The 15,382-nt window shown below is 32.9% G+C and overlaps 1 protein-coding gene and 1 long non-coding RNA gene across 2 annotated transcripts in view; both read left to right on the top strand.

Moving 5' to 3' along the window:
* The window catches only part of LOC132788566 (uncharacterized), a 48,324-nt gene extending 34,107 nt beyond the window's left edge, over positions 1-14,217 (top strand). The window contains exons 2-3 of the long non-coding RNA XR_009632636.1: positions 13,422-13,535; positions 13,602-14,217. This is a non-coding gene — a long non-coding RNA (uncharacterized LOC132788566). The remainder of the gene's footprint in view (positions 1-13,421; positions 13,536-13,601) is intronic.
* Positions 3,494-5,090, top strand: LOC132789602 (fibrinogen-like protein 1). Its single transcript, XM_060797703.1, has 3 exons — positions 3,494-3,586; positions 3,653-4,764; positions 4,832-5,090. Exons 1-3 carry the CDS (start codon positions 3,509-3,511, stop codon positions 4,977-4,979), a joined length of 1,338 nt encoding a protein of 445 aa, XP_060653686.1. The 5' UTR covers positions 3,494-3,508; the 3' UTR covers positions 4,980-5,090.
* Positions 14,218-15,382: the final 1,165 nt, after the last annotated feature.

The raw sequence follows: 15,382 nt of genomic DNA, 5'->3' as shown, positions 1-15,382 counted from the left end.
TAATTTCATATTTTGTTTAGCTGTTTGTTGGCATAAAAATATATATACAAACCAGTAAGAAGGCTACATTCGGAGTGCTCGACTGTGAGAATAAACCAAAACGATACTAAATTAATATACCGCAAACATATTAAATATACTGAATATTACTTTTTGTATGTTGATAATTACAATATACCAAAATACCATCACATTTACAATATACCATAGAGTGCTAAATATACCAGATTTACAGATAGACTAAAATATACCGAATGCTGTATTTGGTATATTAATTTAGTACCAAAATATACCATAGAGTTCAATATACCGCATTGTCAGGTAAATCTAAAATATACTGAACGCTATATTTGGTGTATTGATATAGTACAATATTCAAAATATACCACAGAATGCTAAATATACCAAATTGTCAGCCAAAACAACTAACATCCGTAGTAAGTAGACGTTTTTGCCTATACAAATTTTAAGGAATCATAACTAATTGTATGTCAGAAAATCGCCGCTCTTAAAAATTAAACTTTTTCGATTAGAATAAATATTTGTTAGTAATTAAATTAACCGGATTAAAATGTGAAGATATGTAAAATTTGTATTTAGTTTTGCTATTTGTATGCTTTATAAAATATGGATATCAAAAGAACACAATTTATCAATTCATATTAAAAATGATTGAAGCAATATAAACAGGAAATTTGTAGTAAGATGTGAAGTCGATTTATTTATATTTCAGCTGAATTAAATTTGAAGTGCGAATTCCAATTTAGTTTTACTATTTTATTTACTATTAGAATAAAGTCATATTTATTTACCTAAAATATAACTCAACTCATCATCAAACAAATCAAATCATAGGAATCTGTTCTAATGGAATAGCTATTTATATGTATATATATTTATTTAATTTAAAATAGAACTCAATTTATCATCAAACACACAAATTTTAAGTCGATTTTATAAGAACACAGATTTCAGTTAAATGTAAAGTTTGAATTATAGCTAAATTCCAATTTAGTTTGGCTATTTATAAACCTAATAAGCTACATAAATAAAGTCATATTTATTTACCTAAAATAGAACTCAACTCATCTGTGCAGCGATGCCTAAACAAATTGCTCAGTATCAATTGTTGTCTCTAGGGTAACTGTTAGTTTTTGTGTGTTTTTGTTTTTCGCTTTGTACATAAAAGCTAAAGATTGCGATGATGATGACGATGATGATGATTGGGTAAAGCAAAGCAAAGTCCATAATTAGGCTGGCTGTCAGCGGGGTTATCAGAGACACGTGCAGAGGGAAAGGGAAGATGATGAAGGTGAAAGGGGGAGAGCTTAGACCAGACAGTTAACTAAGCAAGTTAAAGCCGCGTTTTGTTCGGTCGAGCAAAAAAGTTTTAATCAGGCCGCGCCGCATAAGTCCAGTGTCAGTGTCCAGGCCAATCCCCACGAGTTGTCAGTTGCCAGTTGCCAGTTGCCAGTTGCCCAGTTTGTTTGTTGCCTGTTCCCAATTGCCAGTTGGCCAGTTGCCCAGTTTGCTTGTTGCCCAGTTACCATCCAGATCAGGTGGGACTGTTGCTTGGCCGTGACGAAGTTTTTAATGAGCAACGTTTTGCGGCTAATAAACATTTGTGTGCCATTTGCCATTTGCCGCTTGTAGCTTGGCATTTTAGTTAGCCACGTTACCATGACGCCATATTTTTAATTGGCCAACGCTTCTGTTTGGCTTGGCAACTGCCCCAAAAGCCGGCCGGCCGGACCCTTGAGGACTCAGTTGAAGCCACCACGCGGCAAACGAGGCGATTGCATATTTTATTAAATTGCCCCCAAAACAGCCAGAAAGGCGCACAAAAGTGAAAGCGTAAAAGAGCAGGGACAAGAGCAACGATGGGCACATTATTGTGTCACAACAATTCATTACACAAAATGCTACCAAAAAGTTATGAAAAGCATTGCAAAACCGTTTGACATGACGCATACGCCACGTTGCCACGCTTCCATTCCACTCCATTCGCATACTCTGCTCCTGTGTGGGCATTCTCACTGAGCACTAGAGCTTAGGCCGTGAGCGTATAATAACTGAAGAGCACCACACACTCACATAAACACACACACAACGGCGCTTAACAGCCGCTTGGCGTCAACTTCGCTTTGGGAATTACAGCAACAAGAAAAACAAGTTAGAAAGCTACAGACGAGTGTGATCGACTGTGAGATACCCGCTACCCATTTTGAAAAAAAGCCAAATATTCTGGTATTATTTTCAAAATATACTGAAAATACTACCAAAATACTAAAAATATACCAAATGGTATATTTGTTATATCGATATAGTACCACATTCAAAATATACCATAGACGACACAATATACCAGATTTTCAGCCAAAGCAACTAAGACCCCTAGTAAGTTTTTGCCCATACAAAAGTATTTCTTCAATAACTTCGAATGTTAGCGTGGCAAAATTTTGAAACGTACAAACTTATAGCACAATACCCTTATAATACCCTTCTACCCTATGTGTAGCGGGTATACAAATAATAAGTACTCAAGTTTAAAAAAGCAAACTATTAAACAAAAAAACAATCGATGCGTGATAGCAATCAAATTTTCAGGAATCATAAATACTATAGTTATTATTGTATACAATTTGCAGCTCTATCTCTTATAGTCTATGAGATCGAGGTGTTCATACGGACAGACGGACAGACAGACAGACGGACATGACTAGATCGTCTCATCTATTGATGCTGATCAACAATATATGTATATACCTAATAGGGTCGGACATGCCTCCTTCTACCCTTTGGATAGCGGGTATACAAAATTTTGATTGAAAAGTTGATTTCAAATCATGATTAAAGACTTTTCCCATCTTAACATTCATGAAATAATATTTTTAGCTTGGAAAAATCTTAAATCAACAATTTTATGCTACATTTGCATTTTAAGATTCAAAAGTTCTTAAATCAAGATTTTTAATATAAAATATTTTTCTTCATGTGCAGTAACTTGAATGCATTATACGGGCGGCATCTAAATTAGTATTCTGATGAAGATGCTCATTCGCCCCAAAGAAAAAATGATCTAGTGATCAACTGAGAAACTCAAATCCAAAATGAATTAGAATATTTGTTATAAATATAGTGCACTTTTCCAATAAATATATGTAAAACTGCTTTTAAGAGAGATTTGAATATATTTGGAATGCCTGAAAGAAAGAGGTGAGATTGTATTGTATGTATGTCGTTTCATCTTCACGTGATCAACAATCTGGTATATTTATTATTAATTTGTTCTGTCGACTTAAATAATATCAACAACAATGTAAACGTATAATGTAGTATTGTTCCTTATCACTGTTTCACAATTTCATCTTTCGACCTCTCTTACGTTAAGAACGTTGCAATACGTATTTGTTTTATATATGTACATATATGTACATAGATCAGCAATTCAGAGCTAAGCTCTGACTTTCAGATTCATCTTTATTTTAGTCCGATCGAAGCATTCGAAATGGGTAGAACAAAAATAAACGTAGTTTTATTAATGATCCTCAAACTATTCTTGGTGGGCACAACAACAGGAGAAGAGGTGAATATTAACATATGTGTATACAGTTAAGAAAGTGCTTAATGTTTGTTATTTTCTTCCTATCAGACGAACGAGAACGACCGACATATAAAAGAACTGAGCAGCAGTCATACCTATAAAAATGTGAACCATTTGCATTTGAACTTTTTGCGAGGTCGTAGTGAGTTAGACCAAAGTGAAATTAAGGAAAAGCATATAAGTGAAATAAATGCTGATCTTATGAAGAAGTATCATGAAATTGTAGGAATTCATGAAAAGCTCATGAAGGAGGCATTTCAATTAGATGAGTATAAAAACGAAATAATAAGAAAAGAAAACGATTTGCAATTGTGTCAAAGTAAAGTTGATAAATTAGAATCTGAGATTAATTCACAACAAACAACTATAAACCAATTAACACTTAATGCAAATTTTCTTGCGAGTTATGATGAGTGTAAAAAAGAATTATCAGATAAATCTAACAAATTAGAAATATGTGAAGTTCAATTAAAAAAACTGAATTCTAGTGTTATTGAAAAAGATGAGAAAATTTCTGAATACTCTCCAACAATTCAAAACATCACAGAACATCAGAAAACAATTAATTTGAAATTAGAAGAAACGCCACCCATGCTAGTTACGAGCGATTTTCGAGAAGCAATTGCTAACTTAAGAAGTATATATCATAATAATAATAATCCTTCAAGTTGTCTCCCTTTCGGAGAACATCCTGGTGTGCATGAAATTAAAGTTTCTGGTGTTGGTTTCTTCGAGGTTCTATGCGATAGTCAGTTAGCTGGGCCTGGTTGGATAGTAATACAGCAGCGAATTGGTGGAAAAGAAAATTTTACCAGGGATTGGGCCACATATAGAAAAGGTTTCGGTTCATTGGATAGTGACTTTTTCGTAGGATTAGAAAAGATGTATCGACTAACGAGCTTACAGCAATACGAACTCTACATACATTTGGTTGCTTTAAATGGCAGCATCTTCTACGCTCGATATGATGATTTCAAAATATCTGATGAAGACCATGGATACGCACTAAGTTTGGGTAAATTCAGGGGAAATATTGAGAATGCGATGAGAGAGAGCGAAAACAGGAAATTCAGAACGTTCGATGAGGGTTATCAACATTATTCTGGGAATTGTGCAGTTTGGCATGGAAGTGGCTGGTGGTACAACGATTGTTTTAAAGGGTAAATATTTCCAATTTGTTATTTTTTATGTATTAGTATACATGTTTAATAATTTTTTCCTATGCAGTCACTTAAATGGATTATACGGCAGGGATCTAGAATGGTATACTGAAACTGGAACAATAAATAAACTCAAAGAAGTTAAGATGCTTATTCGTCCCAAAGAAGAAAAAAATAAGAAAATTCGAAATCAGAATCCTTTTTTATACGATTGAAATCTGTTAAAAATATTAATGTACGCATATGATATTGATAAGTATCGATAACTAAACTTAGCAGTGCATTAACATTAACATCTGCACATTTAATATATATTTAAACTTGAATTAACCGTATTTAATATTTTATTTATTTATTTTAATTTCAGATTTGAAATTTCGAATTTAAATTCCATTTTAATTTAAATGAATTTTCCGTTTTTATGTTAATTATTTTCCTTTCTGAATATCTCTGTTCGCTTCATACCCTCAATCTGTATCTATATTTTATTTATCTATTTTAATTGTAGCTTTTTTCTATTTCAATTTTAATGAATTTTGCAACTTAAATTATTTGCTCTACTGAAATTTGAAATATGTTGTTAATCCCCCAAATTGATGTTACATTTTAAATATGCATTCCCATATTAGTCGAAACTAATATGCTACTAATTTCTTTAGGTTCCGAAAATTAGCATTTTGATATTTAGGAAACTTGCTGTAAACCCTTCGTGCTGTGGCGAACACGGTTTTCAAGGGTATTAAAGTCTTTGGCGATAGCCAAAAATACTTAATAACATTTCATCCTGCTGCTGTTCTGTTCTGTTCTGTTCTGCTCTGTTGTTTTTCCCCTGTTGCAAGTTCGTTGTTTGGTGGGGGCATTTAAATTTACTTGCCAAAGTTTTTGTTGGCTTGCCAAACTTTCTTCTCTCTGCTTTCGTTTCGTTTCTCTTTCTTTTTTCTGTGTTTTTTTTTTGGGCAGTTCCGGTGCGCCCCTTTTTTTGATTTTGGTGGCTGGCGCGATTGTTGGTCTTGTTATTGTTATTGTTATTATTGTTGTTACTGTTGGCAGACAGCAAATCAACAAAATTATGATAAACAGCTGCAGGTAAAGGGACCCCGAAAAGGAAAATCGAAAGAAGGAAAAGGAAAAAAACTGACCAACTGTGCCGAAAAGTCTTCAACAGCGACAACAGCGACTCTCTTACACTTTCACTTTCACTTTGCAATTTCTCAATTCTTTTTTTCCTTTAAGGACATTTAAGGCCAAAATACGAAATCATCTTGTTGTTGTTTTTCTTTTTTATTATTTTATCTTCACAGCAGTAGGCAAATCAAATGAAATTCTAATAAAATCAAGTAAAATATTTGCACATGTTTACTCTGTAGCCTGTTGAAGAAGGCTTTTGATCTTTATTTTTCTGCACTCTTGTTTGCGTTGTTATTAACGCTATCACATATGTATATGTATAAGTGTATATATATGTATATTTGAGTGGCAGCGTCAAGGTGACAGCCTCCGCTTCCCTCTCCCCTCTCCTCTCTCCTCAGTTAGCAACGCCTTCTGACAATTTTCGCATATTGCCTTGGAAATCATTTTGACTGTTTTTTTGCGACTCGTTTTCCCCTGAACATTTTCTAACGTTTCACTTGAGTATTCGCAACTTGAGTATTCTCCCTCACATATACACACACACACCCGTCAAACACACACACACACAGAGAAAGAGGCTTGGTTAAGCGAGTTTAACGTTATTTTCAGGTAGCAGCCGAACAAATATTTGCATATTTGATATTTTGGTAACAACAACCTTATACAGACTGTAGATTTCCTTATCGATTTTTGTCATGTTGTTGTCCAAAAATTTCTGTTTTGTTGGCTTTATACCCTATGCAAACTTTGCTGCCTTAGTGAGAGACAAAAAAGGTGCTGACGACTATAGAAAGAGAGAGAATATGGAATGGATGGGAATATTAGGGCACATAAAGAAGAATACCTTTTCTTTCTAAAGATCTATTTAAATATTACTTCCATTATTGTTTATTTTCTTAAGTTTCAACTTTAATATATTATATATACACTTTGTTTTTCTTCTTTATCTTTATCAATCTGTCTGTTTAGACAATAAGTAAATTGTTTAACTAATTAATATTTATTCCTGCTATTTTTTCATATATAACATCTCAATATTTTTTAAATGAATAAAATAGATCTGGTTTTTTTTTTTATGTTATTGATTCATAAAATTATAAAATATGTTATATCCACTTGTTGACTGCTCATCACTTTTAAGCATGATAAAGTGGATCAGCGTTGCTTTCAATATTAGAGCGTCAGAACCAAGAGAAAATATTGCTTCAGTACACATCAAAGTCAATTTATCCCCTCTTCAGTGCTTTTCCAAAAAAATTGGCAAGATAACTAAATATAATACAACATTTTTGTTGTACTTTTTAGGAAATAATATTTGAGTTATCATATTGAAAGTTTCTTATTTTAGCTTGATGCTGGCAAATTATCAAAATGTCTTTGCAACGTATAAACTGCACTCTAAACTCTTTTCTTCCATTACTTATTCTCTCTTTAACTTTTCCAGGGTATGCACTAGTCTTAGCAGTCTAAGTACAATCTATCTTAAAGCCTTTCAACAACTAAACTGCAATCAAAATAATTTTCTTCCATTCTTAATTTCCTTTTTAACTTTTCCAGTGTATGCACTAGTCTTAGCAATCTAAACTACAATCAATTTCAAAGCCTAGCAACATCTAATATGGACTCTAAACTCTTTTCTTCCATTCTTAATTTCTTTTTAACTTTTCCAGGGTATCCACTAGTCACAGTTTAAGATTAACTTTAGCTTTTTCACTTGTTAGTCATTTTGCACACACTTGTTAATGTTTGCTCTTCACTCTGACGCTATGCGACGGCCGCACCTACACAGAGCTCCAACTAAACAGCAACAATAACAAACTAAGTGTGTGTATGTTTGTGTTTGTGTGTGTGGGCAACAACTACATTAACCACAACAACAACAAACAGTTGAAGAAGGAGCAACAGGAGCAAACGCTGTCGTCATATTCAAGCGAGCTCCGCAGGATGTGGGAGTTGAACTCATCTATAAATAGACAAGCTGGACAACTCGCTCGCAGAGTGTGGGCGCAGCGTGAAAAGCGGGAAAGCGGAAAAGCATAGTAGGAAGAGGTAGGAAAAAAATGCACGCGAACAGTGTGCGAAGGGGCGACAACTTTTCGCCCTCACTGTGCGCGGTTTGCGAGCTGACTTTTCCCGTCACACGCAAACGAAATCAATAACAAAAAAAAAACACAGCGAAGAATCGAAGGAAAATAGAAACGAAATTACCAACAAATCAAATTGTGGCAACAATAAATTTTATAAATCAACCACAAGGCAGCCGCAACATCAGCAGCAGCAGCACTGCATTAAATGTGGCATGCAACAAGTAGTACAATGTTTTATGGTGTCATCAGCTTCACATTAAAAGTTGTCGCCACAGTTGAATGGAATTTTGCATTGTTCTCGCAAGTAGCATTTAAACACTTCTTAAACACATCATGTATCGACCTCGAAATTAACAATAATCCATAAAATAATAAAGCACAGCTCGAGGCAACAAAACTAACACTTCATTTGCAGCAATTTGAGTTCAATTTGAGAAGAGCTTATCACAAGTGATTTACACAGATTTTGACAGCCTTTGCCTTTTGTGTTTGGGCCAAGAAATTAATCATGTGCATTATTGTTGTAAATTTAATTGAGTCACATAATTGGAGCGAAATTTATTTTCTATATACGTTATTATTATTGAATAAATTGAGACATATTCAATAATAGACTATTTCTATTAATATTTGTTACAGATGCTGAATTAATTGAAGCATTAATACAATAAATATATTTTGAATAAGCAAGAGACATTTTCTTTATTGTAGAATAATTTGAGACATATTTAATAATTGGCGTTTCTATATTTATTTGCAAATATCGTAAAATTTATTGAAGTATGGTTAATGCAGTAAATATATTTTCAGCACAAGACATTTTCTATATTTACACGTTATTATTTTAGGATAAATTGAATTTAGTGAAGCATGTTTATTACAGTAATTATATTTTAAAACAGCACTAGACATTCTCTATATTTAATTTTTGTTATTATTGTAAGTTTCATTGACACTTATTAAATATTTGGAATACATTGAAAATCAACAGGAGACATTTTCTATATTTACTCGTTATTATTGTAGATTAAATTGAAACATGTTTAATAATAATCAATTCTATATTTATTTGTAATTATTGTGAAATTTATTGAGGTATGGTTAATGCAGAAAATATATTTTAAATCAGCACAAGAAATTTTCTATATTTACACGTTATTATTGAAGAAGAAATTGAGAATTATTTAATAATAGGCATTTCTATATTTATTTGTCATTGATGCAGAATTAATTGCGGTAAATATATTTTAAAGCAGCGCTAAAAATTTTTTATATTATTGTAAATTTAATACATATACGAAATATATTGTAAATCAGCACGAGACAATTTCTATATTCACACGTTATATTTTATGAAAAAATTGAGACATATTCAATAATAGACAATTTCTATATTTATTTTAAATTATTGTGGAATTTATTGTGAAATGTTTATTATATTAAAAATATTTGAAATCAACTCAAGATATTTTCTATATATTTTTGTACGTTATTATAGTAAATTTAATTGATACGTATTGAATATAACATATGAAAGAAATTGTAAATTTTCTAATTATATTTGATTTTTTTTAAAAGGAATTAGGGCATATTTAACTCACGAAATATAATTTAAGCCCCCACAAGATATTTTCTTTATTTGTTTGTTATTACTGTAGAAATTTACTATTTATTTATTTACTATTATGTGTCATATTTAATGCACGAAATTATTTTAAACCTGCGCAACACATTTTCTTTTTGTATTTGTTATTCTTGTAAAATAAACTTTGGAAATAACTAAATACATTTGAAATCAACACGACACTTTTTCTATCGACAATTAATTGTAGCTTTTAAAATAAACTTGGAATGTTGAATTAAATACATTCACAAATCAGCATGGCGCATTTTCTATTTTCTGTTACAATGCATAAAATAATGCATAAATAAAATGCAGAAATGCAGCTAAACAAAGATGACAGCAACTTTGTTGAACAACAAATGGAAAAGTATTTCAAATAAATCTGTGAATTCAATTTGAAGGCAGTAAATGCAAGAAGTTTAGCCTTGTGATGTGCTCGACTAGCAGATACCCTCTAAAAAACATTTTCTTTGTAATAGTTTAATAATAATGTACAATAATATAGCTTTTTAGAAGTTCCTTTAATTTATCACTCAATTCAATTTTGTAATACATAAATTTATAATAAATTAAAGACAAATACTACAAAAATATTAATAGAAGAAAATTCTTAATTTTATTATAACAATTTATTTGATAAAAGCAATATTTAATTGAAAGTGCTGGACGAAAAATTACATATATTCATTGCTTTGGCTGACAGTCTGGTATATTTTGAACTATTTGGTATATTTTCAATGCAGTTCTATATCAAAATATAGTTATTGGTATATTTTAGTATGTTTAAGCATATTAATATGGTATATTTTAAGAATAATACCTCATTGTTTTGGTTATATTCGAATATCCATGTACCAAGTATAACTTTTGGTATATTTTAGTACTAACTAGTATCACACTGTTTTCCATTTATTAAAATATCTATATACCAAATATAACCTTTGGTATATTTTAGTATTCTTTTGGTATGCTTTAAGAATAGTACACCACTGTTTAACTTTTATTCGAATATCAATATACCAAGTATAACCATTGGTATATTTTGTATTTTTGGTATATTTTTGTAATAATTTGGTATATTTTAAGAATAGTATCACACTGTTTTCCATTTATTAAAATATCTATATACCAAAAATAACCTTTGGTATATTTTAGTATTCATTTGGTATACTTTAAGAATAGCACCCCACTGTTTTGCTTTTATTCAAATATATATTTTTGTATTTTTGGTATATTTTCATAAATATTTTGTTAATTTTGATAATAATCCCGCACTGTTTTGCACAGTTGATCACACTCTGACTGTAACTTTCTTACTTCTTTCAATAGTTACAGGGTATTTTAGAAAGAAAAATTGTTCACTTGGCAGGGCCCAATCTGATTGACTCTGCCTTCCTCTCAGCTCATGCTGAAGGACACTTGAGTCGGCTGAGCTGGGGCCAAATGTGCATTCGAGATGCGCTCAGCAAGTGCTCTAAAACCCAGTCCAAAGGACTCACACAACTCTCATGTAAGCATAGAGAGTTGTCCTATCCGTCCGTCTGTCCGTCGGTCCGTCTGTCTGTTTGTCTGGTTGAGTTGAGTTGAGCACAAAGCATCTGCGTATATATCTACTATGCATTACAAAATGAATTACAAAATTTGAAATGCGTGTATTCAGAATGCTTCTTGTGTGCGCATGCAAATGTGCGAAATGTGTGTGTGTGTGTGTGTGTGTGTGTGTGTGTGTGTGTGTGTGTGTGTGTGTGTGTGTGTGTGTGTGTGTGTGTGTGTGTGTGAGAGCAGCTAGAAATGGTTGTTGGCCAAGACTTGGATGTGGGTGACTACGTGAAAGCATTGAAGCATTTTATAATATGCGCAAAGGTACACACACATACACACACACACACACCAGCACACTCACACACACATACACATACGTACGAGGCGCGTCCTGTTGCTGAGCAATGTAAACGTTGTACACATATTGAATCCATAAATAAATCCTTAAGCAAAAATTGTAAATGTCGGATTAAGTGTATCACAAGCATACACACACACACACACACATACACAGCACAGCGTGAGCATGTGTGTGTGTGTGTGGGGGGGGGACGTGTGTGCGACACTAAAAACTAAATGGCAAAAATACTTTAAGCTGCTGGCTGTTGCTGCCACAAAATGTTGTCAAAACGTGGCTAGATCGAAACAAAGTTAATTCCTGTCAGCACTTACTACAACAAAAGCTCACACCAAAGTGCTACCGATAATAATTACTTGCAACATTGTAATCCTCTTAACAGGCAGATTTACAAGCAAGTTAAGTGCCACTCCAATCCACCTCCCCTCCTCCTTTACCCTGCCACCTTGGTGTAAATAACATGAAGCGGCATTTTATTGTGTTGTGTGCCCCACTAATCTATTTACTCACGATTTCTCCACACACAAACACACCGAACACAATCCAATATTTTGTAGTACTCCAGTTGGAACGAACTGTAACGGCACTCGCGACGCGTTATCTAGAATCGACTGGGTGTATATATATAGGCTGTAACGATAACGATAACGATAACGATTATCCTTGCGCCAGACACGTGCACACGCTGTCAAGTCCCCAAGAAGACTGACTCTGGACACGAAACGGACGCAGTGGGATTCGGATTCGGTAACTGTTGCTCGATTTTGGAGCCTGTGCTCTACTGTTTTCTTATTATTTCTTTTTTTTTTTTGTTTAGCTAACGCTATAAACACACACGCACACCAAATGCGGAGTTCGGCACACGAAGTTAAACACACACATTCAGAAACTGTTGCGTCGCAGGGGAACAAAAAATTACCCCTAAAAGGGGCGACAAATTTCCCTCGCAGGTGCTAAACTCCGCTTGCCATGGACAAACCCCAACCAAAAAAAACGCAACAGTTTGTTGGCATCAGGGTCAAAGCAGTTAGCCACCACCAAGAAGAACTTCATCATCGTCATGGAGTAACAACATCATTAACTGCTTTTTGCGTATCAATAGTTCAAAATATTTTCACAAGAAAACCAAACAGCAACAGCAACAACGACAACGACGCGCGCATGAAACAACTTTGTCAATGTCACTGATAGGCAGTTGTGGGCGGGGTCAGGGGGGAGGCAGCGGTGTGTGTTTATGGCATGGGGTGGATACACAGCAACTAGTGGTCGCTCAGTGGCTCACATTACAGCAACAAAAGCAACAACAACAACAACAACATCGACGGCAGCTACAAATTTGTTTACGCCTAATTGGGCTACGCTTACAAGCCGCAACCGCCCGAAAAAGTATTCAACATAAATTTCAATGCTGCCATATACGACAAATACCCAGCTACCAAGGCAAGTCGAAGCGAGCATGCCTAATCGATTGAATTGGTAAATAAATTAAGCAGAAATATAATTATAAGGCTGTTAAATACAGTAGCAACAAATAAATATAAATATTATTATTAGCTTTTTATTTACTGCTGCCTAAAAATAATATTATTTCTAGAAGGGATTTTTTTTTTAAAATGGGATTATTTACCTATTAAGAATAATATCAAATGCTACCTAAAAATAGTATTATTGTTAAGTTGGGATTTTGTTGGACGAATCATTATTATTAATTATTTAATCATTCTGTCGACTTAAATAATATCAACAACAATATAAACGTAGAATGTAGTATTGTTCTTTATCACTATTTCACAATTTGATCTTTCGACCTCTCTTCTGTCAAGAACGTTGAAGCATAATCTAAATTGCTTGCATACATAGATCCGAATTTCAGAGCTGAGCTCTTCATCGATTCAAACGAAATATTTAATTTCAGTTTCATCTTTGTTTTAGTCCGATCGAGACATTCGAAATGGGTAGAATAAAAATAAACGTCATTTTATTAATAATCCTCAAACTATTCTTGGTGGGCACAACAACAGGAGAAGAGGTGAATATTAACATATGTGTATACAGTTAAGAAAGTGCTTAATGTTTGTTATTTGCTTCCTATCAGACTTGCGAGAACGACCGAGAAATGGACAAACTGTGCGGCGGTCATACCTATAAAAGTGTGAAGCCTTTGCTAGACTACTTTAAACAAGTTCGTAATGAGTTAGACCAAAGTGAAATTAAGGAAAAGTATATAAGTGAAATAAATGCTGATCTTATGAAGAAGTATCATGAAATTGTAGCAATTCATGAAAAGCTCATGAAGGAGGCATTTCAATTAGATGAGTATAAAAACAAAATAATAAGAAAAGAAAACAATTTGCAATTGTGTCAAAGTAAAGTTGATAAATTAGAGTCTGAGATTAATGCACAACAAACAACTATAAACAAATTAACATTTAATGCAAATTTTCTTGCGAGTTATGATGAGTGTAAAAAAGAATTATCAGATAAATCCAACAATTTGGAAGTATGTGAGATTCAATTAAAAAAACTGAATTCTAGTGTTATTGAAAAAGATGAGAAAATTTCTGAATACTCTGCAACAATTCAAAACATTACAGAAAAGCAGAAAACAATTAGTTTGAAATTAGAAGAGAGGCAAACCATGTTATTTAAAAAAGATAAAGACATTGAAATATGCCATGAAGAAATTGTTAAATTAAATAGAACATCACATAATAATAATAATCCTTCAAGTTGTCTCCCTTTCGGAGATCATCCTGGTGTGCATGAAATTGAAGTTTCTGGTGTTGGTTCCTTCTGTGTTCGATGCGATAGTCAGTTAGCTGGGCCTGGTTGGATAGTAATACAGCAGCGAATTGATCGAAAAGAGAACTTTCACAGGGATTGGGCCACATATCGCAAAGGTTTCGGTTCATTGGATAGTGACTTTTTCCTAGGATTAGAAAAGATGTATCGACTAACGAGTCTGCAGCAATACGAACTCTACATACATTTGGTTGCCAAAAATGGCAGCACCTTCTACGCTCGATATGATGACTTCAAAATATCCGATGAAGACCATGGATACTCACTAAGCTTGGGTAACTTCAAGGGAAATATTAAGGATGCGATGAGAAACCACGAAAACATGAAATTCACAACATTCGATCGGGATAATGACCTTTTTTTCTTATTATAATTGTGCAGTTGTGTATAATAGTGGCTGGTGGTACAACAAATGTTTTAGAAGGTAAATATTTCCAATTTGTTATTTTGTATGTATTAGTATACATGTTTAATAATTTTTTCCTATGCAGTGACTTAAATGAATTATACGTCGCGTCTCTAAAATGGAACACTGAAACCGAAACAATAAATGAATTAAAAGAAGTTAAGATGCTTATTCGTCCGAAAGAAGAAAAAAATAAGTGAATAACTGAAAATTCGAAATCAGAATCCTTTTTTTATACGATTTAAATCGCACTAAATATATTTGATAAACCGGTTTACATTTTAATATATAATACTAACGAAAGTGGTAAGATTATATTGTTATTATCTGCGACATTTCGAAACAAATTAAATTTTAGTTAAGTAAGCTTTACATCTTCAAAAACTCTTAATAATTCAATAATTCATCTTACACTTGTTGATATGTTAAAATATAAATAATATTCTCAGCATTTGATGTACACCATTTTATACTTATACTTATATACTTAATGCACAATAGCTCAAAGTTGAAATTTGTTTGTTTTCATCCTACTATAATTAGCTAAATTGACCACAACAAAAAGCGTTGTATTGTAATTACTAAATGCAAATAAACTAGAGTTGTATGTGTAACAAAAATTCCTGACAATTATTAATAAATTCGAATACCTAATTTGCATGTCAAAC

Source organism: Drosophila nasuta, chromosome 3 (genome assembly GCF_023558535.2).
Source record: "Drosophila nasuta strain 15112-1781.00 chromosome 3, ASM2355853v1, whole genome shotgun sequence".
Taxonomy (NCBI): domain Eukaryota; kingdom Metazoa; phylum Arthropoda; class Insecta; order Diptera; family Drosophilidae; genus Drosophila; species Drosophila nasuta.
This window is presented reverse-complemented; position numbering and strand designations above follow the sequence as displayed.

Coding starts and splice junctions, on each gene's coding strand:
- LOC132789602 (XM_060797703.1), top strand. CDS start 3,509: ATGGGTAGAACAAAAATAAACGTAGTTTTATTAATGATCCTCAAACTA. Junction 3,587..3,652: donor GCACAACAACAGGAGAAGAG/GTGAATATTAAC, acceptor TCTTCCTATCAG/ACGAACGAGAACGACCGACA. Junction 4,765..4,831: donor TACAACGATTGTTTTAAAGG/GTAAATATTTCC, acceptor TTTCCTATGCAG/TCACTTAAATGGATTATACG.